Consider the following 22,792-nt stretch of genomic DNA (forward strand, 5'->3'; position numbering starts at 1 on the left):
AACATTACAACATAACACAATACAGGGGCACCATGATGGAGATGCCCTCTGTCTTCTCTCTGCTGGTGTTCACGGTTAGTACGCCTCATAACTGAGACAAAGAGGATGCACCAAGAAGAGGGAAGTACTTGAGCTAGCTGTCAGAGATTTGTGAAAGTTTTGGCCCTAAGCTGTCTGACAGCGATGTCGGAGTGAAATCCAGAGCTCGATTAGGAACGGGAACACAATGCTGTGCAAAGTATTCAGACGAGATGCGACAGAAAGCAGGCCAGATCTGAACCGTGGACAATGTGATTTCTGTGAGATAGGCAGCGGGGAGGATCTGCAGCATAGCAGAGGAGATAAGGTGATGAGAGCGATCCCACCAAAGGCGACTGGTTCGCATTCAACTCGGCTGATCTGCGTTTCCACGGGCATACACCTTGTTTTATCCCCTTGGTTCTTCGCCTTCAAAGGCTTTCCAAACTCAAGAACCACAAAGGAGCCTTTCCAGGCAATATCTCCTGGTGTGTCAATGGGACAGCCAGGTGCCAAAAAAAGACTAAATCCTTCTTAATGTGCAGATCAATGTGCAGCCTGCTGCTTTACAGATGTGTAATTAAGACAGCGCCCCTTTTTTTTTACTTTAGAATTATACTCTTCAGAGCTGAGCAAATGTAAACATTTTGAGATAATTGATATGTGTTTTACTAGATTATAACTCTTTGTAGCTGTCAATTTGCTTTCCATAAGCCTGCTATTTCCCTCTGGTTTATGGTTGTATACAACCTCTCCGTTTGAAATGAGCCAGCTCTGGAATAAAAAAATTAGTTTCACCTCCTTTCATTTATCAACTTCAGTTGAGAAAGTTGGAGTTGGTGTCGTGACCCAATTATTAGGAGAGTGTGCTTCAGAATACGTTTCCATCTGTAAGCAGTTTGGGCCGTTGCAGGAAAAATAATCAAATCCCTGTTTTACACAAAAGAAAAAAACAACCTTATATGCACCAGTGGCACACCAGCCATATCTAACTGGTCTGAATTATGAGTCAGAATCAGAAATACTAAGAGAATTATGAAAAAGCCTGAAATGTACAGTAATATCCTGATGTTGGCTACAACACACAACAGCAAAAGTCCTTGATTGGTGCAGTGTAGCAAATCAAATCCAATATCATTTGGAGGAATACATGCGACAAGAGGTTCTAGGGAAGGCATTCGATAAGGGGATTACTTGATGGCTGCTTTTTTTGGCGGGCCAAAAGAACTCAGGGGGATTTGAAGGTACGACATGGTTCTTGATTCTGGTCTTCACAAACACGTGTGGCTGCGTGCGAACAAACACACAAACATGCCACATCTAAATGCACAGGCCGTTTGCCTCATATTGCTGAGGAGAGCAGAGATTCCCCCAGAAATCGCTCAGCAGGGGCCCATATCAGAAGCTTAGAGGAGCTGCTCATCTACCACGGTGAGGCTCACACTTCTGGGAATTCTCTGCACAGACATGCGGTGGAGAGGAGAGGGGTTTATAGTCGAAGCGTTTCGATTTCACCTGATTCAAGGAGGGAAAAAAAGAAAGCGATCTGTGCTTGATATATCACATCCATAGTCTTAATGAACTGATTCCATTTAAGGGGAAAATGATGTTTGTATGACATTAGTAGTCATAACGGATGTGCCGGGTGTTGTGTTGTGCTGTCGTCATCACCTGTGTGAGCAACACACCACAATTGGGTTTTTATTTAAATGATCCCATCCATGCAGGAGATCATCTACAGGGAAAGCACCGTGTGACCAAGTTGTTTAAAACTCAAAATAGGAATATAGATGGAGTCAGGCTGAAGAATTGTACTGACAAAAAAGCAGGGGGACAGAAAAGGCAAGAGTCAAAGATTGAGAAAGCCCATTTATGGAGAAATGGGCTTCAAAGAAAGCTACAGTTGGGGAGCTGAACGGGGAGGCAATGACACGGCTCCGTAAAAAGATGAGGCAAACAACGTAAAAACGCGGATTGAGGGTGAGAAGAAAGCCTAATAGTGGTAGATAATAGTGGCATTACTACCTGGTGAGACAGGAGCACACACAGCATGCTGGAGGAGTCTGACACTCAGAGCGGCGAGGATCATAACGGCTGTTGGAAGTGAGTCATCTTCGGGCATTAACTTTCGTCAATCACACCTCTCGCTGGCCAGCGACTGTATCCGTAGCTGTGAAGGTCTCAGTGGCATTCTGCGGTCGTTTGCACGTCCTTGTTATGAACTACAGAGTCCATAACGAGACATTTTTTTTCCAATTAGGGTTTCAGTCAAAAACTCCACCAGCTTTTCACTTAATGTGATTATGAGAACATTATGATTAAGACGGCGGTCATAGGAACACATTAATCTTATTATCAAGTTTATTTTCAGGCCATGTGGAGATGATTAATGCTGCAATTATGACATGCGTTATTAGTCACATTGTTGGGGGCTTATTTAAACACCTTAATCCAGGTAAAATTGTTCTACAGTCATTTTTCAGGTTACCACAGCGGCCCAGAATATCCCTGGAATAATTTCATTTTTCACGCTGCACATGGAGATCTTTAATCCACTCAAATTTGTCATTCGGGTTGCAGGGAAACAACTTCAATAATACAAAGAGAGGATTTCAGAGTTTGACAAGAAGATTGAAACAACTCTCATCTCTGTCCTTATGTGAAGCTACAGACAGATGAGGTCTTCGTGCGAGGCTGAACTAGCAAGCTGCTGGCTGTAGCTTCACATTAAGTAGACACATAAGAGAGTGGTTATCGATTCGCTCATCTCAAATCGCAACGAGAAACTGAATAAGCTTTTTTTTTTCTCTCTCGCTCTCTCCCTTCATACCAAACTACTGAAGTCACTAACATAACCAAGAGGTCATGGAGCCCTGCACAGGATAAGTGAATGAACCCAGGGCAACAGCAGGTTCAGGTAAACAGCTCAACAGCAGCGGTAAATTGTGTGGTGTGTGTCTGCCGCTGACCTAACTCATCCCTGAAGCTGCATGGTGGTCGCATGTACCCAGTTCATTTTCCCAAGCTTTCCCATCCAAGTCAATTTCACAGCCGGGCTGCAGTAAGTAATGTGTCTTCTTCTTCTTCTTCTTTTTTTTCCCTCCTTTTTGTGTTTTTCAAACTCAATTTCAAAGAGTTGTGGGAGACAGCTGCCGCTTCAGTGTTGGTCGATCACATTTTCTCATTAATTTAAAGGCCCCGTAGATGCCTTCCGATTACAACATGAATAATAAATAGGTCTGTTAGTGCCCCTTCTGGTGGGAGTGGTCCAGTTTAATTCAGTGTCTATCCATGAGTATTAAGGAAACTGCTTCTCAGCGGCAAAAAGAAAAAAGAAAAGGCTGCGACACATGGCATTGTTGGTCCAGACTTAATAAACAACCTGTCAGGATGTGTTATGGAGGGATGTGCCTGTGGACTGAGCTGCACCGAGAAGCAGCATCAGTGCAGAAGCCCACTACAGAGCAGAGAGCTGTTTAACTAGATTGTGATGCCGGTGTGTCTCAAATCACATTTTTCATATATGTGATCCGTGGTTGTGTTTCCACTATGAGATTGAGTGACCCACACACACACACACACACACACACACACACACACACACACACACCTCCCCACATTCAGTGCGATTGCAACAATATCACTTTCTCAGATCAAAATCTTTTATGTGATTTGAGCTCCAATTTGCAAAGCAATTACAGATCATGACAGTTTCTCTCAACAGTGTTGAGAGAAAAAAAAAAAAAAAAAAAAAGCACGCCACCAAAATTAAATGAGGAGGAAGGTGGATGAATTTACATTCTGATGCACTGTCACTGTGGTGCAGGCATGAATGTTCGGGGTCAACATGCATCAATTTGTGAGAAAGACATTAAGCAGATCGGAGCTCTTGAGCTCTTTGAGCTGCCGTCGTTAGGCGGGTTTCTTTCTAGTTATCGTAGCATTAATGCTACATACGAAACCACCATTAACAATTCAATAGGCTGTCCACCTCAATAAAGCACTTCCTCCTGCTCTCACATCCAGTTTGTACAACATGTACTTTTCCTCTGCAGGATCCTTGTCGAGGTTTAATGTCTCCACCTAAAGGTAACCCGAGGAACTGACCCACAGCCTTCTGTTTGTGAGTAGGCCTGACATGACAAAACGCTGAACCGATAGGCAGGATAATCATATAAACACTCCGAGCAGCATTTTAATCAGAACCAATTAAAGATCTCTGTCATCTTCAATGATACATTAGGCACAAGCAGATATGATTAGGCTTATGAAATTAGTGAAAATTCAGGGGAGATACTGTATGCATCCCATTACATCCCCATATCTGAACAGCTTTAATCGATAATATCAGATTAAGTACAAGTGCAATCACCATTAATTCAGTTATGTTTGTTTTATTATTTAACTTGAACAATAACTTACATTACTGCAGATAAATATATATTAATTTGTGCACATCTGTACAAAAGTGGCTAGAAATATAAAATAAGGTGACACAAAATAAGGGAAAAAACTACATCAATTGAGAGAGTTTTTCCTTCACTTTCTCTTCGATGTTTGCCTGGTATTTCATTTGGGCAAGCAGTGCTTTGGCAGTTTGAAGCTCCCCTGATAGGAAAAAAAATAAGTGCAAAAAGAAGTTCAATCAAGGACTCACTCAGCAACTTAAAGGCAAGCCTCAGCATAGATTAGCAAACACACAAAGGAATGCGTGGGAGCAAAGGAAAATATTTCAGTGCAACATCTGAATACAATACCTTTACGGAGGGCAGCGTCTGTTTGCTCTGTCAAGTCTGCCAATTTCCCTGCAAGTGAAGGAGGAGATGTTAACATGACACTGCACATGTGGTGTTTTTCATTCTTAGAAATGCAGACGCGCGCACACGCCTGTCTCAGAGTTACTGCTCGATTTGATGCGAAAAATAACATCAGGCAACTCAAAGGGAAATATTGGGTCAACGCAGTTTGGCGTCCGGATCATGCAGCACTTGGGTTTCGAGAAACGATACAGAACGGATCATGCAAACGTTGATGTTGTCATATTTTCATTATTTTTAGATGTTTAACCTTTGGTCACTGTGCATTGAAGGCAGGGAACTATGCCCGTTCTCTAAGCATAACGATTACTTACATAATTAAGATTTTCATAAGCTCAACCCTCTCATGCCATTTATAGTCGGGATTAGTCATCCAGTGTATTTTATTCTGTAATTACTTTTCCATGTATGCTGTATTTTTTTATTGTTAGTGGCAGAGTCTGTATTTCCTGACCTGCATATGCATTCCCACAAAAGATGGGTTGTTTTTTTTTATTTTTTTTTATTTATTTATTTATTTTTTTTTTTCATGGACGCACTGTAAACATTTTCACCATTTCTTCTTCTTTTGACAAAGTAGCTGCACTATGACACTCCACTTGCTGTTACCGTGGTAACCACAGGTATCGCCAAACTGACCAGAAATGAAACCTTTGCATCTTGACTAAAGCATGTCTCAGCATGCTCGGGGAGCAGTTCAGCCGAATGCAGAAGTATGCTTGTGTCGATGATAATGTTTAATTTTCCATCAAAAAAAAAAAAAAAAAAAAAAAGTGGTTTTGTCTGAAATAGCTGATGTGTCAGCACCAAGTACTGAGAAAATAGACTTGTTCTTGTCCACTTGTGCAAAATTAGGCTCAATAAATTGGCTAAATCTTTCAAATGGACTTTCACTAAATTAACTAAACAGGCATATTTGTTTACCTTTCGTGTCTTGGGCGATCTTATTGGCTTCTTCGAGGGTCTGTGCTTCATCAAGAGCTTCATTGATCTCCATCAGCTCCATTAGAAACTCAGCGTCGGCCCCAGAGTCGGTGCCCTCCTCTATACCCATCCCCTCCAGCTCCAGCTGAAATATAAGGTGGCAGTTTATCAAACTCTGCTGCTCTGCTGAATGTCAGATGGTAAAGATGCTGCTCTCGAACGATCAGACAGACAGAGGTGGAAGTTATGAAAATAAACTGTTCATTAGAGGCAGAGGCTGAGAGTTCACACTCACCATGTAAAGGCCGCGACTCAAAGGCTTACGCAGAGTCTTGTATGCTTTGTTCACGAGAGCTGACTGGCTTTCTGAATATTCCTGTTCTTTCTGCAAAAGAAAGCTCTGTTGAGTTCTGCTTCTAATTGTGACAACCTCAGTCTGCATCTATTCCTTAATAAGATGAAAGAAAATCTGCACTATTGTGATTTCTAACAAACATGTTTTGCATGTAAAACAACATTTATTCACATTATCCAGAATAGGACATCCAAAAAGGGGTATTTTTTACACCTTGCCATTAGAGTCTATACTGCTGTCATTTTTATAAATACCAAGTTCTCCGTGCTGCTATCAATTAGGTGCATGACATAAAGCAACACCTTTAAATTTGAGCAGTTTCGGGACCCTTCAAGGGATTCAAGTGGAGGATTGACACCACAGATGTGTAGAAACAAGAATGGAAGGAAAATATCTTGGAAATGGTTGGCAGATCTGAGTACATTTTGCAGCTATCAGGTCTGTCAGCTCTCGAGAAAATCAATAGTCTGAAGCTCTGGCCCATGGGCCCATCGTGTGGAGCTGTTTTTGTAATAACAACCAGTGCAGTAGGTGGCTGCCTTGTAGCCTTGTATAAGTAATGAGTTTTCTATATATGATGAAGACCCCCGAGGCTAGAGGATGTCTAATTAAGAAAAAATGGCCAGAGGAGCTGATAAATAAAACACAGTCAGTGTAATATTGGACAGGTTGTGTGCGAGGAAACCATTTAGGCAACCTGCCTTTTCTCACACTCTGCTGGATATGAGTTTTGCTTTTGTATTGTTTCTTGACAACACTCTGCGTTGTGCTTTTCCGCCCGAGTGTACAGAATGAATTACATGTGAATCATCAGATCTGTTCTCCGCCTCGTAACCATAATCCGTATTTCTTCTAAACTGCAGAGCAGGTAAAAAAAAAAAAAGGATTAATGAGAAGGGGGCAACTGCCTGATGTGAAACTTTTGTCCTATTTATTACAAATAATAAATGTAATCAGTTCAGATACATTGGTCTTATTTGTGAGCTGTATTTCTTTCTGTGACATTTTTAAGGCTGATCTTGTCAAGAGTTTTATGTTGAATGTAGTCCCAACTTTTCTCATCAGTGCATTGGGCTGAATGTAATTTACCAAGGAGATCAGAGGCGTCTGCATATAAAAATAGATTAATCAAAACTGAAAGCAAATTTATTTTCTCAATCACCAAGAATTTGCTGCGGCATTTTATTAATGATACTCTATGTTTCTTAAAGCAGCAGAGAATATAAGTGGAATGCAAAAAGACCATATCCTTCATTTCCCCAAATGCCACTTGCTAGCACCTCTAATTTTAGCCATAATTTGGTAGGAAACCACGTCTTTAAATTCTTCTGGCTTTTTGCAGCCTTATGGTCTGAGCTGAATTCACCCTGATGGCACGACAGCACATTCTCACATCAGCCTTCACCATCTAGAACTGACCTTTATGTCCAAAATTTGACAGATGTCCATTTAAAATGATAGGTGAGTTCACTTTGAACGGCGATATCTTTGATTTCTTTCTTCTTCTTTTTCTAACATAATGGTAAGAGGTAAGAGCAGTGCACAGATATCCACCATGTATTTGATGAAAGCTGATCCAATTATTCACTTAATCAGTTCATTGGGCAAACTAAATTTAGTCATTTCAGGTATCTTAGGGCGAATAAGCTAAAGCAAGCTGCTAATGTGACAAGGATTTGAACTGTTTTTGTTTTTCATGGCAGGAAATTTACTATCAGGGTTTTGGGTTGTTGGCCATATGAAACAGGCAATTTGAGCAAGTTGCCTTTGGGCACTGGGAAATTATGAAAGTCATTTTTCTGGCCTTTTTTGTTTTCATTTTATAAACAAAATGATGAATAATTAACTAATTGATCAAGAAAATAAATGGCAGATGAATAAATAATGAAAGTGGTCATTCAGTGCTGCCCTATACTTAACTTCGCTGGATGGTTTGGGGTTTGTGGCTCTTTCAGGCTTACTTTTATTCCCCTGCCCAAATATGTTTTCAATTCGACCCTTGGATTTCCATCTTGACTGCCCAGTTTCTTTTGAGACATATGAGCCATAATTTCTCCCTGCGCGACAGATAGATTGTAGCAAAAGTTATTAAATATATAGACAGATGGAGGGTGGAAAAGGTCTCCATATGTCAAACTTTCATTTTCTCTTGCTCTGCCTTAAGATTTTAAAGTTGCAGTATTGAGTCATCTTTTTCACAGCAGACAGGAGTCAGCTGTAATAAATGGCATTAATAAGGGCTTAAGGGGGAACTTGAACGAGCCATCTTTAATGTCAACAAAGCATTTGATTCTTCGCTTGATTGCTTAATGTGGGTAATTTTATTTTTGCAGGGGCAACGTGTTGTCAAAACTACTTAGTTTTGAATGATTTTCTTGGCCAAGTCATACTGAATCACAGTAGCAAAACAAAAATGTACAGTCGACTTGCCAAAACAGGGAAAAAGGGCCTGACCCTGTTTCCTGGCGTTCTGCTGCTAATTGACAGGAAAACGCCCTCCAACTAACAGACCTCCACCCTCAAATGATCCCCCATCCACCTCCTACCTCAGATTTCTGGCTGAAGTTGTCAGGATGCAGAGACCTCTGGAGCTGCAAGTATCTTGTCTGCAGCTTTTGTGTGTCCAGTGTGAATGTGTAGTCACTGCAAACAGGCAACACACACGGTGACATGAGATGCTCTGCTGTTTGTGCACAGATGATGATGATGATGATGATGATGATGCAACAGCTGTCTCACCAGTCCATGATGTGGAAGTAGGATGCCCCTTCTTCGGGGGGCTGGACCACTTTGCAGGACCTGCAGAAGAATGCAGGAGTTTGGCCCAGAGGCAGGTTGCAGTTCCAGCAGTTCCAGCAGCCCTGCTGGACCCGGCTGGTGCAGAAAGTCCTGAGTCCTGGTCCAGTGCACCAGGTCAACCCCCTCTCCTCCCCCGGTGCTTTGGCCGTAACCTTGCGGTGCCATGCGTCCCGGTTGGGGAGGCTGTGAGCCGGACGCGAGCCGGCTTTAGGGGCGCACACGGGCCGGTTCGGGTGCAGCGCGGCCCGGGCGGAGAGCGCGATCCGCAGCCGGTTCAGCGACAACATCCCTGCCTTTAAAACACACCGAGGGGGGGGCGGTCAGTCCAAAAACACGGGAGGGATCCTGCTGTCAAAACATCCACATCTGTCCTCACCAAACTCGGGTGAAGGAGAAGAAGAAGAAGAAGAAGAAGAAGAGGAAGCAGAAGAAGAAGAAGAGGAGGAGGAGGGGTGCGTTAAAAAGCTGCACCCTGCCACCCGTCGGCTGGGCGGTGCAAGCGGACTCGGAGGAGACAAACAACAGCTAGCAAGCCGAGCTGCTAGCTACAGAAAAACACAATTTGTTGGCCAGTAATTGGTGTGAAAACAGCGCCGGGTTTGAAACCCTGTGAGTTCAACACCTCGGCGGCCTTTCACACACGCCGACGGTTTTACAGCCGTCGGATAAACTTCAGTTTTGAGCCGGAATGTAAACTTTCAGGTGACAGAAGGAGCCGGTGGTTAGCACGTACAGCTAGGCTAGCTAAACCAGCTAATAGCAGCTTAGCTTAGTTTGCTAATGTGTGTGTGTTTGCTTACTTAGCATCGAAATGTGTTGGTTTTTTTTTGTGGTAATTTCTTCTATATAACGTATCGTGGCACACCGATGTGGTTATCTAAATGTATGTGTAACATTTTATCACCTTTTTATACAAAAAAAAAAAAAACTGCACCCTGCTTTAATTTTCTCTTAGCTTGCTGAGCTAGTTAGCCGAATGACAAAGATGAGTGATGATGGATTAAAGGGTGTACCAAGTTTAATGTGAATTAATATTATGATGGTGATGCATCACATTTATAATTACTACGGCACACCTTATTTATTTCGGGGTTCTGTTGCTGGCATATAACTTAATACATGTACAGGTAACTTTTAACTTAAAGCAGCTGAAAACCTCATTAACTCTCTTTAAATGTCCCTTTTTTTTAGGTCTTCTATTGAAATCCCTAGACCATGAGACGGACAATGGTCCATGCAGAGCTTTGGACACACAGACAGTGGCTGGTCCACCTGGGACATCATCGGGCACTGGAGCACAGATAACACTTCCAAAACCGGTGAGTATTTCTGTGCGTGGATTTGCTGTACATCATCCACACAATCTCGTCGGCAGCGTTGGACTCGATGTGCAGTCTGTGATCAGAATGGCTGCAGTGTGTACTAAAGTTTCTTTGAACAGGCGCCAGGTCAAAGTATGCTTTTTTGGCCAGGCATCAAGACTAGGCGTCTGGACTCCATGCTTTTACAGTTTCCTAACAATGTACATGCTGTGATGAATGCCAGCTCTTCAGTCTTGTTGTGTATGTGATGGTCCGGGTGTTTCAGGGGTGCAAAAGGTGACTGTAGATTATTCCAGAGAGACACTGGTCGGAGACAGCAGCTCCAATAAGATAAACAGGATCTCCTCCTGAAGGTCGAGGGAGGTGCTTCTCAAGGCCCCCACAGACAATACTCTGGGTATTATTAACGGAAACGGCTAAGAATAGAGAGCAGGAGAGCAAGGTGGCTCCTCCGGCAACTCTGTTGTTTGGGTTAAACGAGCCAAAACGGAACATCATCTGTAGAAGAGTGACTTTCTTAGGCTTACACGCTGGGCGTGTCGCACTCTCCCAAGTCTAGAGGTGGATTTGGAGGGCTTTATCTGGCTGTGCTGTGGATCACACTTGACTGGATATGTATGGAGATATTGAAATTTACAGTTTGGATCTGTAAGTAGAACTTTTTTATTTATTTATTTTTTTTTTCCCCCAAATGGATTGGGAGCCTTTCTAGCTGCATGTGTATATTAAATATGTTGTTCATCTGTGCTTTATTTTGGGGGGTATTCCATAGTAATTTTGAAGTAATAACTCTCCTGTGTACCTTGGGTAGGTTTTCAGCTGCCTAGGTGTGTGGATTTACATTAGATTCAATTCTTTAGTGCTGTATTTGAAATTTTACTTCAGTTCACAGCGATATCATACATTTTCTCAAGCTTAAATTGTGTTAACCAATAAAATACGTTCACCGTTTCCCTTAAGGCCAATTCAGTTAACACCTGAGGACTTTAGGCACTCTAATATGTGAAGTTTAACTTTTGCCATGAAGTGCTCCCCGTTATGCATTTGGAACATTATTCACTCTGGCTGTTGAGTAATTTATTTGTTTGTTTGTTTGTTTGTTTGTTTGTTTTTAATGGATAGATGGTTGAGTGCAAACGGGCTAAATGTTTTATGTTTAAAATTGCAATCAGGTAAAAAAAGAAATGTTTTTTTTGTAGTCCAAACCCAAAGAACTTGTACCACTTTGGTTCTGTCATCACAAAGAAAGAAAGACAAGCTGTGACGAGGAAAAGGTCATGATTTTTGTAATTCTTTTCAGCAGGATAATCTCCATAATCAGCAGAATTGAAAGATCAACATTAGGTTGCAAAAGAGCGACATCACAATTGTATTACTTCAGTGTGTCAACATAAAGCAGCTGTAAAATTGTTTTGTGTTGTTTTTTTTTTTGAGTAGTAGATAGTTTAATTGACACCTGCAGACAATCTGCAGTCCCATTTAGCCTCTAAAATCAAAAGTGTAGTACTTTTGTGGATTATAGAATGAAACCTCACAACATCTGGAGCTTGTGTGAACCACAGACCTTTTTTCAGTCATTCAACATAACACAAATTCAGAATACCCCTCATCTTTAGCTCAAGGGAACCATCAGTGCAAAAATACTAACTTATTTACACGTTTTAGTTCTCAGTCCTGCAGCACTCTGTCCGCCCAAAGTATAAAGTCAGTGGTACATCTATGGAATCTCCTGGATTAGTATCAGCACTTACCTTGAAATTGTGCTATAGAAGTCCATTTATTATATTGACAGCCTTAATGAACTATTGGCTCAGATATGTCTGATTTATGCCACTGCCTAACTGTAATCATTGAAGTACCAGAATGCATCATAAAATTTTAAATGCTTATTATTCTATAATCATTTTAAATAGCTTTGTTGTTATAATTAACTGTAAAACATGAGAAGCGGAACTTTTTGAGTGCCTGTTTAAGTGATTTCCAGATGAAAATCGGGTGTATAGGTTTGTCATGATTAAGCCAGTCTTGTTCTGTTAATCTACCCATTTGTCATGTTTACAGTGTGCCTACATTGATTAGGTTAATGCCTCATTTCTAGTGTGATACTATTTTCTCGAGGTCAACCCATTAATTCCTCACGAGAGCCAGTGGGACTTAAATTAAAATACAGGCATTTTAATGTTACAAGTGGCCGGTTTGGCTTTTGGCCTCAACATTTGAAATGCTATGTCCAGCATGATCTCGCACCTGAGCAAAGAATTAATTGTGCCTGTTTAGCGGGGGGGGGGGGGGGGGTTAAATCTGAGCATTGTAGCCCCCACAGTGAAGTCACCCAGTTGTTTGTCACAGCAATTGGGAATCTCTATTTCATTACTCCTGACAGCCTTCAAACTCACTGGAATCATCTGATGTATGACCTTGTTATTTCGCACTGTAGTATTGATTTGTCAGTTTGGTATTGTGTTGTGGTTCTAGTAAAGGTTGTTTCAGTGTGGATGTGCAGGAGAATTTAGATTTCTACACTGATTGGTATAATATTCCACTCTAATTCAGTTATTTTTGGTAAACGCTCTTTTTTTTTTTTTTTTTTTTTTTTTTTTTTGCACTCCTCAGATAAACCATGATCCCCATCACCGAGCTGCGATACTTTGTGGACACACAGCCAGCATATCGCATCCTGAAACCATGGTGGGATGTGTTCACCGACTACATCTCCATTGTTATGCTCATGATTTCTGTGTTTGGAGGGACACTGCAGGTCACCCAGGACAAGATGATTTGCCTACCATGCAAGTGGGTGGTCAATGAGACCTGCAAGAAGAACTTCAATTCTACATTCTCCAAATCATTGTATTTGGAGCCCAAAGGGATCCAGTATGATCTGGATCGCCACCAGTACAACTATGTTGATGCAGTGTGCTATGAGAATAGATTGCACTGGTTTGCCAAGTATTTTCCCTACCTAGTGTTACTTCACACGCTTATTTTCCTAGCTTGCAGCAACTTTTGGTTTAAATTTCCACGGACTAGTTCCAAACTAGAGCACTTTGTATCAATCTTACTGAAATGCTTTGACTCCCCGTGGACAACAAGGGCGCTGTCAGAGACAGTGGTCGAAGAGAGCGACCCTAAACCAATGAAAATGAATGGCTCAATGGATCACAAGGAGTCCGTTATCAGCGAGGATGTGGAAGCAAGCGTACCTATGCTACAAAGGACAAAAACGCGCTTTGAGCAAGGCATTGTCGACAGAACAGAGACGGGAGTTTTGGACAAAAAGGAGGGCGAACAAGCAAAAGCCTTGTTTGAAAAAGTGAAGAAATTTCGTATTCACGTTGAAGAAGGAGACATTGTGTACAGACTGTACATCCGCCAGACTATTATCAAGGTCATTAAGTTTATTTTGATAATCTGCTACACAGGGTATTACGTGCACGATATTAAATTCAGTGTCGATTGTTCAGTAAATATAGAGAGCCTGACGGGTTACAGCGTCTACCGTTGCGCACATCCGTTGGCCACACTTTTTAAAATCTTAGCATGTTTTTACATTAGCTTAGTCGTGGTGTATGGTTTGATCTGCATGTACACGCTTTGCTGGATGCTTCGGCGCTCGTTAAAGAAATACTCCTTTGAGTCGATACGGGAAGAGAGCAGCTACAGTGACATACCCGATGTGAAGAATGACTTTGCATTCATGTTGCACATGATCGATCAGTATGACCCTCTGTACTCCAAACGCTTTGCCGTGTTCCTCTCAGAAGTCAGCGAGAACAAGCTGAGGCAGATGAACCTCAACAACGAGTGGACACTGGACAAGCTCAGGCAGAGGATAACTAAGAACTCTCAGGAGAAGTTGGAGTTGCACCTTTTTATGCTAAGTGGCATTCCAGACACAGTGTTCGACCTGATGGAGCTGGAGGTTCTCAAACTGGAGCTTATCTCAGACGTCACCATCCCGCCAATCATCGCCCAGCTGGTCAACCTGCGAGAGATGTGGCTGTATCACACACCAGCAAAAATCGAAGCTCCAGCTTTGGCTTTTTTGCGTGAGAACCTGAAGTCCCTGCACATCAAGTTCACTGACATCAAAGAGATCCCCTTGTGGATCTACAGTTTGAAGAATTTGAGTGAGCTTCATCTGACGGGGAACCTCAGTGCGGAGAACAACCGTTACATTGTCATCGATGGGCTCCGAGAGCTCAAGAGGCTCAAAGTTCTTCGTCTGAAGAGCAATCTTACCAAGCTACCTCAGGTGGTGACTGATGTGGGCTTGCACCTCCAGAAGCTTTCCATCAATAATGAAGGCACCAAGCTGATGGTGCTCAATAGCTTGAAGAAGATGGTGAACCTGACGGAACTGGAGCTCATTCGCTGTGATCTAGAGCGAATACCGCACTCAATATTCAGTTTGCACAATTTGCAGGAGATTGACCTGAAGGACAACAACCTGAAGACCATTGAAGAGATCATCAGCTTCCAGCACCTTCATCGGCTGGTCTGCCTTAAACTCTGGTACAACCAGATTGCCTACATTCCCATCCAGATTGGCACGCTTGTCAACCTGGAGAAGCTGTACCTGAACCGGAACAAGATTGAGAAGATTCCCAGCCAATTGTTTTATTGTCGTAAGCTGCGCTTCCTGGACCTGAGCCATAACAACCTGACCATTATCCCAGCAGAAATCGGATCCCTCCAAAATCTTCAGTACCTGGCAGTGACGGCCAACAGGGTGAGTAGTTCACTTTTAGTTTTGATCTGTATATTGTACTGTTTTTATTAGTTGTGGTTTGTCTGCCTATTAAAAATAACTAATTATGATCTCTTACCTTTTCTCTCCCTTCACAAAACCCTCCCCACTCTGAAATAAAGATCGAAAGTCTGCCTAATGAGCTGTTCCAGTGCAAGAAGCTCCGCACTTTAAACTTGGGGAACAATTGCCTGCAGTCTCTGCCGTCACGGTTTGGAGAGCTGACTGGGCTGACGCAGATAGAGCTGAGAGGAAATCGCCTGGAGTGTCTGCCCGTGGAGCTGAGCGAGTGCCGGCAGCTAAAGAGAACCGGCCTGGTGGTGGAGGAGGACCTCTTCAACACGCTGCCCACAGAGGTTAAAGAGCAGCTGTGGAAGGTTGACAAAGAACAAGCTTAAACAGGTCTGTCGCTGTGAGTAAAAGCAGTCGCTCACTAACTGGGCCCTGACACGGGAGGAAGGCTGACGCGGGCAGTGGACCTGCTACGGTGGACTGCCAGTAGTAAGGTTGGGTATCAAGGACCAGTGGCAGTTAGGCAGAACCAAAATGCTAATTCTAGTCGATTCTGGTCCGATGTTCTTGTCCATCCTATTTTTCAAAACCTTACAAACACATCCTGAAGTCTTTCCACTGTAACCCCATAATGATGCTTTTCAGCAATAATGAAGCAGTGCCGTTGTGATTGGCAGTGTGTGCTTACACATGAGGTAGAAAGGTCTCTAACACCTCTCCCTCCTAATTGCTTTGTGTACATTGATGGTCAAACTGCAACCATTTTTTGCTCCAATTGTTTTGAATTGCACTAAAGTCCCGACTGGAACAGATCATGTGATGGAAAAATCATGAATCGAGGAAGGCAGGAGGCTGAAAGTAAGCTTAATTTTTTTTTTTTTTTTTTTCCTCTGTATCTTAACAAAATCAAAGACAAAGCCGCATATGAGCAATGACATGCATGACAAGCAATGATCACAAAGCAAACTACACTTTGAGTTTGAGTTAGACTGTTCAGTGCGTCACAGCTTTTCTCTCTTTAGCTGATCTCCACAACAGATCGACACCATTTTAACTGTAGTTGTCGGTGTGTTTCTGCTACAGAGGGATGACACTGGCCTTAAAATGCCTTAATGTGAGCTGTGTGTAAACGTGCTGTGAAAATCAAGAGTGTGAGACACAAAATCATAGAGAAGTAATGAATCACGTCAGAGAACGTGTTTTCATAAAGAGGATACTCTGTTAGAAGTGTAAGCGCTGCAGATGAGGCAGAGTTGTTTTGCTGGCTACTGTCACCGATGTTGTCGGCACTGACAAGGGCAGTTTAATCACACTACCAGCAATCTAGTCACACACCAAACTCGAAAGGAAGAAGCCGACGGGCACAGTCGCCAACAACTAAGTATTAAATGGCAGCAGCAGGTGCAGCTACGGGTCTACCATGACGTGTGGAGGGGGAAAAAAAAATCACCACCAGACTGACTGTTTCTAAACAACCAAGAAACAAACAGTGAAACAAACAGCTCAAATACATGCATCTGGATCTGTTCACACACTTCAGGGAGAAGAAGAGAGTTTTAAATTTATATCAGCTGCTGTAACAATGTTAACAAAGGCTAATGTCACCTTGTTCAAGCTAACTGTGCTCACATTTAGTTGGCCTCTGTCGCCATTTTATCTGTCACACTGACTGCAGTGTGTACATGTGTATGCATGTTAGTACAGTAGATGTAGCAGCAGCCTCTGCTTTCAGTTTTTCTAACGACCTTGGTGTTGAGAATGGAGGAATTTCATTGGTATTGTCGCCGGCTACCAAACACCTGGCGTCATTACATCCCTACGGCCGGGCGTAAGGGTTGATGGCTTCATTCTGGAGAAAGATGAGTGTTGTGTTTGAGGAAGGGGAGTTTCTGTACTGAATGTTTCCCAGTGGCCCAGCAAAACATCAACTCGCCCACCCACACAGTTACATTACTGAAGCATGTTATCAGGAAGCGGATACCCAACCCTTAACTGTCAGTGTACTAAGCAGTGGGAATACAGAAAATCTATTTCATGGTCTTGCTGTATTCAGTTTTTGCACAAACACAAGAAAAAATATGGGAATAATATTGACAAAGTTTTGAATGAGGTGAATTGTCTGCTTCAAAAGAGTTCAAATGAGGAGTGAGGATGACAGTGATGTTGAAATACGTTTGATAATGTCTGAAGTTGTCATTGATGCTTATCTGAAACACTACATTGGTTAATTACCATTAATATGGTGGATGCAAAACGCCGGTCTGCGTGTATGCCCTTTAAGTGCTACTGTCTGAAAACAAGTCAATGACCAGAAAGCTCCTCAAGTCTTCTTTCTGGGCTCCTGGTCTTGGGTTCTTCTGTTGACTATAACATTGTAATATGATGTTTCCACTTTTTAGGGAAGACATTCTGTTATTTTAATATGACTGAACTTAAGCAATCAAATATTGTGCAATGTTAAGTGTAGATGTTGCTCACCTGTGCATGAGTTTACAGCCCCTGTTTGCTCCACCGTGCAAATGGAAATCATGAAGCTGAGTTGAATAATGATTTTAGTGACGTTATCAGAGTTTTTGTTGTGTATAACAAAAGAACAATGCAATAAGTTTCAAAATGGCAACTTGTGAAATTTAGAAAATGCTTTTGCTTCCTAAAGCTTAAACAATGAAGCCACATTTTAACAAATAATATTTAATTTAGTCCTTTCAGTGGCAAAACAGATTATGGGGTGTTTTTGAAAAGAGCTATGGATGTCAGATCAATTTGCCTTAACTATATTTTACTTCTTTTGTCATGTCCTGTTTCTGGTATTTTGTTGTAACCTCTGTTCAGCACAGAAGACTTTATTTTATTATTATTTTTTTTTTATGACTTTGGACTATATTTTGATGCAGAAAGCAAGTTTCACTAGACTCCGCAGACATTTTTCAGTCTCATAGCTTCACCTTGTGACGTTAGCTGTGCCAGCTTGAATTACACACAGGAGGATCTGAATTAGTGCAGCTTAAACTTGTAACTACTGTCACTGTGCACTGCTGACAGATTGTAAGAGTCAGGAAAGGAAATGAACAAAATGATTTAAACTATCAATTAAAACTTCTGCCAGTCTTTTTTTGTAAAAGAGATCTAGAAATCTAGCAGCTGTGTTTAAATATTAATTGCTAAAGTAACCAGCTCTTTGGGAATTAACATTTCCTTTTCTTTTACTGTGTGATGATTTTTTTTTATTTTATTTATTTTTTTTTTTTTCCTTCGTGTGTGTGTGTGTGTGTGTGTGTCTGTGTCCCGATCAGGGGAAAAAAAAACAAACATAATGCTAGAAATTAATTTGAGTTTTAAAGATTATAGAGTAACAACTAATCAGACTTAGAGAATTAGATCTATGAAAGTTTGGCTTAACATCTTAAGGCAGCCGGGTCCTGGTTTCACAGTTTTGTTTTGCTGTAATATTATATCACCATTTTGCATTTATTTTAATCAACATATTTGAGAGATGCTTTGAGAATTTTAATTCAGCAGTCAGGTCATCTATTTGTTAAGATTTAATTTATTTGGTCTGAAAGTGTGATCGCTTGTAGAGAATTTTCACACTTTTTTGCCTTAGAGACCTTTCTGCTCTTGTATTTTGACACAGTAAATTGCATGTTGCTAAAAATGGGGAATTCAAGATCAATGCACAGCTTGGACACCACACAACGCACACAACAGGGGTTCTTGTGTTTACTCAAGAATAAAATATCAGTTTATGTTTTAATAAACCTAACAGCACGGACACTTGGACCGTGGCAATATAAAGTACAAAACCTGGGATGAAAAGCATAGGAAGAGTTGTGTACATTCATTTTAACTATCCTATATTGTGCAATATTGCCTTTGTTTAAACTATGTAAAAGTTAGCGGTGATGTAGTTTTCTAATGTGCATGGGCGTTCTTTTTGTCATATACATTTTTACCAACATGGTGGTGAAAATATCGAGTTATGGGAGATTTTGATTTGGAGAATGCTTTTGCACTATAGCACCTTTCCCACAAGATACATTTAGGTAAATAATTCAAATAATGGTATACAGCTTAATGTATACAACGCATGTTTTGTATATATATATTTTTTTGTTTGTTTGTTTGTTTGGGTTTTTTTTTTTTTTTTTTTTTTTTTTTTGGGGATTTTGTTATGTTGTTGTTTTTTTTTTTTTTTGTTTGTTTGTTTGTTTTTTCTGGTATGGGAAAGATTCAATTGAAAGACTGCCAGTCATGAGATTTACATGATATTTGATGACTATTTTAAGTATTTTACACAGAAAATACTCTTCATCCTTTATTTAAGGTCCCAGCTGGAGTATTTTAAAGGATACCCAGAAGGCCTCAGCAATGCCCCGTTGATTAAGACAATCAGCTCGCGTAATTTAAGGCGACGTCACAAATGTCAAATGCCAGTTCTTTTGGTGAGCACTGCAAGTCAATGGTCAGTACACAAAAAAACATTGTATGGACTGCTGATGAAGTAAATATATTAGGTTTTGTTTTGCAGTCATTGCAAATCTGTTTCTTTGTTTCTTTTCTTTTTCGTTTGACCCATTTTATTTTAGTTTCATTTTGACAGCTATTAGTATTATGATAGTGCTACTAAATTTCTCAGGAAACCAGCTAGTACTCACTTCTTCTTTGAGTTAATTGCCTGTTTTTTATTACGCCTATTTTTATTTATTTAAACAGTTGTGATAACATTTTTATATGCATTTCTATACATTACTTTCTAGTTTGGTGTATTTAATATTGACTGCCGGTTTGAAGCAAAATGTGTTTTGTGATTTTTAAAGAAGCCACTTGGTTAAACTTTGAGTTTTTGTCAATCACCATGTATTAACTGAGCTGTGTTACATCAGAATTGTTGTTGTGATTAGTGCAGATGAAGTGTGTTTGAGCGTGTGTATGTAGGTTAATGGGACTTCTTCCCCTTCCCTTGATGTTCATCCATGTTCTTTGTCCTCTTAAAATTATCAACATGGGTACAAATTCACTGTCGGCGTCCCCCAACTCAAATCCAGCCATTATAGTTGATGTGCAAATTAGGTTTTGTGTTGTACTTTTTGTTAGTTTTATTTTCCTTTTACCAAAAGTTTCTCATTAAAACATCGATGCAACAGTATTGACATGAATGATGGGACAATGAGCGACTCTTCGGTTTGAATGTTGTACACCATCCAGTAGGGTGAAGTCAAATAAAGTTGGTTGGCCATTGTTTCTGCTCAGCTTCTGCTTGGATGTTGGCTGTAGTTCCAATGATGGATCAGAAGATTTTTTTTTAAGCGTGCTAATCAGCCCCAAGCAAATGTGTTCATATTCTATCAGGGAAGGCTTTTTAAATGTTGAAATTCTAAACATCTTTATTTTGAACATATAAACAACAAACAGAAGAAAAGCATTTGCAGCAAAACAAGTGTAAAGCCACTAAATTAGAAAAATAAACTATCATAAATATTATAAGCAATAATATCGAACAATTTACAAAACATACAACAAAGAACAAGCAAAGCTGCATTAAACAGTTCTGGGTTTACATGTCCAAAAAGGAGTGGGCTGAAGTAAAAACTGCTAAAATCTATATAAATTCACTATGTAGCTTCTTTACATATATACATTATATAATTTAATGAAACCGAATCTAATTCATAAATCAATCATCTAAGTCTATATTTCCCCTGAAGCATCCAGGTTTGCAATATTTGTGAAGAACTCTTTTCGTAGCAATGACAGCGAAAAATCAAAATCAAAATCAAAAATCACATTTCGTCTGTCGCTCCTGAAAATCTCTCTGCGGAACTAGGAACCTTTATCACGCCGGAAAACAGACCGTACACGGACGGATTTCTCTGACGAACCGACTCACGGACGCAAGATTTGAAATGGTAAAGTTTACAGAAGGTTGTTGTTAAAAATGTGATGAACTAAACAATCAAATGAATGACGGATTAATAACGTAATTATCATTAAACCCAGTTAAAACAGCTGTTAGCCAGTTAGCTTGTGTAGCGTCTTTGTATGTTCCTGTTTGGTTATTCCGGGCAGAATGCTAAGCTACATAGCTAGCATGACTGAATGACTCGGACTGGAGGCTTTGTGAAAAATTAAATATTTTAAGGTTGTCATTGCTTTTATTTTTCCCTTGTCTGTTTTAATTTTTCAGGCTGTTACCCTTCATACAGACGTGGGAGAAATAAAAATTGAATTGTTCTGTGAGCGCACACCGAAAGCATGTGAGGTTTGTCTCATGTTTATTTCAGATTTCAGCGTAAAAAACACGGCTGCTCTTCACATCACTAGTTAACTGTAAACTCATTCAGTCTGCACACAAATGCTGGCATTTAAATCCTACTTGTGATATATTTCATCAGTTCATACATGTGGGCTTCTTCTGTAACTGTAATTCAGTGATGTGCATTTGTTAAAATGGAAGACAAATAAAAATCCAGCTATGTTTTCTTTGATGAGCTCACATCTGTCATTATCTTTACAGAACTTTCTCGCTTTGTGTGCGAGTGGCTTCTACAATGGTTGCATCTTCCACAGAAATATTAAAGGCTTCATGGTTCAAACTGGAGATCCAACTGGTACGGACGGCTCTCGTTACCTGACCGACACCAGAAATGTCAGAGTTCACATCCTCGCTCTTTTGGATTTCATATGTGATATTTTACTCAATCCCGCAGGCACAGGCAAAGGAGGGACAAGTATTTGGGGTCGCAAATTCGAAGATGAGTTCAGTGAGCACTTGAAAGTGAGAACATACTCTGGATAGTTTTACCACAATGTGTTTTTATTCGTGACTCAAGAGTTCAGCATTGTGACTGTTGTGTTCTGTTAATTTCAGCACAATGTGAGAGGAGTGGTCTCCATGGCCAATAATGGCCCCAACACAAACGGCTCCCAGTTCTTCTTCACATATGCCAAACAGCCTCATCTGGACATGAAGTACACAGTGTTTGGAAAGTATGTAATCTGTAAAGCAGTTAATGAGGGTATATTTATACGAGATCAAAGCTGTGATGCAGTGAAAATAGACCAGTAATTTATTATTTACATGTTCTTTATTTAATACATGAAATATAGATGAAGGGAATCCGCAGTCTCTGCTCATCTCCCATTCATTTTAGTTTTAACTATCGTATCACTCTCTTCAACATGTAGGATCATTGATGGCCTGGAAACACTGGATGAACTGGAGAAACTGCCTGTCAATGAGAAGACGTTCCGACCGCTGACGGAAACCCGGATTAAGGACGTGACCATCCATGCTAATCCTTTTGCTTTGTAGCCAACTCTGTTTTGTTTTTTTATTTGCAAAATGTACAATACCTTGCCAAAGTTCGACTGAACCTGGGAAATGTTAATTTGTATAAACAAACAGTTTCCCAATAGGTGTGACATTTAATGTAAATGTCATAGTGTTATACATCTTAGTCACATCATGTCTCTGAGAACCTCAGTGCAAAAGCAATGGTTCCAATTTTTTTTTTACAGTTACTTATGTGACACCAACAGTTTTAAATAAATTGCTGTTTTTATCTCAGATAAAGTCAACAAAGAGCTGCAGATCGTTCACGGAAACATTTCTGGGTGTTTGTTTTTTCTCAATAGACAATGTAAATACATTTCCAAACTTTTGTTCTAAATAAAACTTTTTTTATTATTATTATTATTTTTAACTGAACTCATTCTCTGGAGCCTGATTCAGATCACCTGTAGGAGCACAGACAAACAAACAGAGCAGTGTCATTTTGTTTGAGGGCCTGGTTAA

General features: G+C 40.6%; 3 protein-coding genes across 5 annotated transcripts; 2 read left to right on the forward strand and 1 right to left on the reverse strand.

Annotated features, from left to right (window-relative positions):
* Positions 1-4,166: 4,166 nt before the first annotated feature.
* hscb (HscB mitochondrial iron-sulfur cluster cochaperone) lies at positions 4,167-9,298 on the reverse strand. 2 transcript variants are annotated; one of them, XM_029510258.1, is made up of 6 exons: positions 8,854-9,298; positions 8,661-8,757; positions 6,055-6,135; positions 5,760-5,904; positions 4,776-4,823; positions 4,167-4,626 (listed from the first exon to the last, which is right to left on the reverse strand). In XM_029510258.1, the coding sequence occupies exons 1-6, from the start codon at positions 9,198-9,200 to the stop codon at positions 4,532-4,534; spliced, it is 813 nt and encodes a 270-aa protein (XP_029366118.1). In that variant the 5' UTR covers positions 9,201-9,298; the 3' UTR covers positions 4,167-4,531. The 2 variants fall into 2 exon arrangements, with proteins under 2 accessions (XP_029366118.1, XP_029366117.1); XM_029510257.1 differs by having other exon boundaries at positions 4,168-4,626; positions 6,055-6,144.
* Positions 9,285-18,240, forward strand: lrrc8ab (leucine rich repeat containing 8 VRAC subunit Ab). 2 transcript variants are annotated; one of them, XM_029510254.1, is made up of 4 exons: positions 9,285-9,615; positions 10,105-10,232; positions 12,849-14,967; positions 15,108-18,240. In XM_029510254.1, exons 3-4 carry the CDS (start codon positions 12,856-12,858, stop codon positions 15,381-15,383), a joined length of 2,388 nt encoding a protein of 795 aa, XP_029366114.1. In that variant the 5' UTR covers positions 9,285-9,615; positions 10,105-10,232; positions 12,849-12,855; the 3' UTR covers positions 15,384-18,240. The 2 variants fall into 2 exon arrangements, with proteins under 2 accessions (XP_029366114.1, XP_029366113.1); XM_029510253.1 differs by having other exon boundaries at positions 9,285-9,522.
* A 2,625-nt stretch (positions 18,241-20,865) lies between these two features.
* On the forward strand, positions 20,866-22,680 carry ppil3 (peptidylprolyl isomerase (cyclophilin)-like 3). Its single transcript, XM_029510611.1, has 6 exons — positions 20,866-20,903; positions 21,182-21,256; positions 21,512-21,605; positions 21,705-21,772; positions 21,866-21,984; positions 22,183-22,680. The coding sequence occupies exons 1-6, from the start codon at positions 20,901-20,903 to the stop codon at positions 22,307-22,309; spliced, it is 486 nt and encodes a 161-aa protein (XP_029366471.1). The 5' UTR covers positions 20,866-20,900; the 3' UTR covers positions 22,310-22,680.
* Positions 22,681-22,792: the final 112 nt, after the last annotated feature.

Source organism: Echeneis naucrates, chromosome 9, assembly GCF_900963305.1.
Source record: "Echeneis naucrates chromosome 9, fEcheNa1.1, whole genome shotgun sequence".
In the NCBI taxonomy this organism is placed as follows: domain Eukaryota; kingdom Metazoa; phylum Chordata; class Actinopteri; order Carangiformes; family Echeneidae; genus Echeneis; species Echeneis naucrates.

What these genes read in the sequence shown, in the direction of transcription:
- hscb (XM_029510257.1), bottom strand. Translation starts at nt 9,200, where the DNA reads ATGTTGTCGCTGAACCGGCTGCGGATCGCGCTCTCCGCCCGGGCCGCG. An exon ending in GATCGCCCAAGACACGAAAG is followed by an intron (nt 4,824 to 5,759) that starts GTAAACAAATAT and finishes CTTCACTTGCAG; the next exon opens with GGAAATTGGCAGACTTGACA. An exon ending in AGACGCTGCCCTCCGTAAAG is followed by an intron (nt 4,627 to 4,775) that starts GTATTGTATTCA and finishes TTTTCCTATCAG; the next exon opens with GGGAGCTTCAAACTGCCAAA.
- lrrc8ab (XM_029510254.1), top strand. Translation starts at nt 12,856, where the DNA reads ATGATCCCCATCACCGAGCTGCGATACTTTGTGGACACACAGCCAGCA. An exon ending in TGGCAGTGACGGCCAACAGG is followed by an intron (nt 14,968 to 15,107) that starts GTGAGTAGTTCA and finishes TCTGAAATAAAG; the next exon opens with ATCGAAAGTCTGCCTAATGA.
- ppil3 (XM_029510611.1), top strand. An exon ending in TCAAACTGGAGATCCAACTG is followed by an intron (nt 21,606 to 21,704) that starts GTACGGACGGCT and finishes TCAATCCCGCAG; the next exon opens with GCACAGGCAAAGGAGGGACA. An exon ending in AGTTCAGTGAGCACTTGAAA is followed by an intron (nt 21,773 to 21,865) that starts GTGAGAACATAC and finishes TGTTAATTTCAG; the next exon opens with CACAATGTGAGAGGAGTGGT.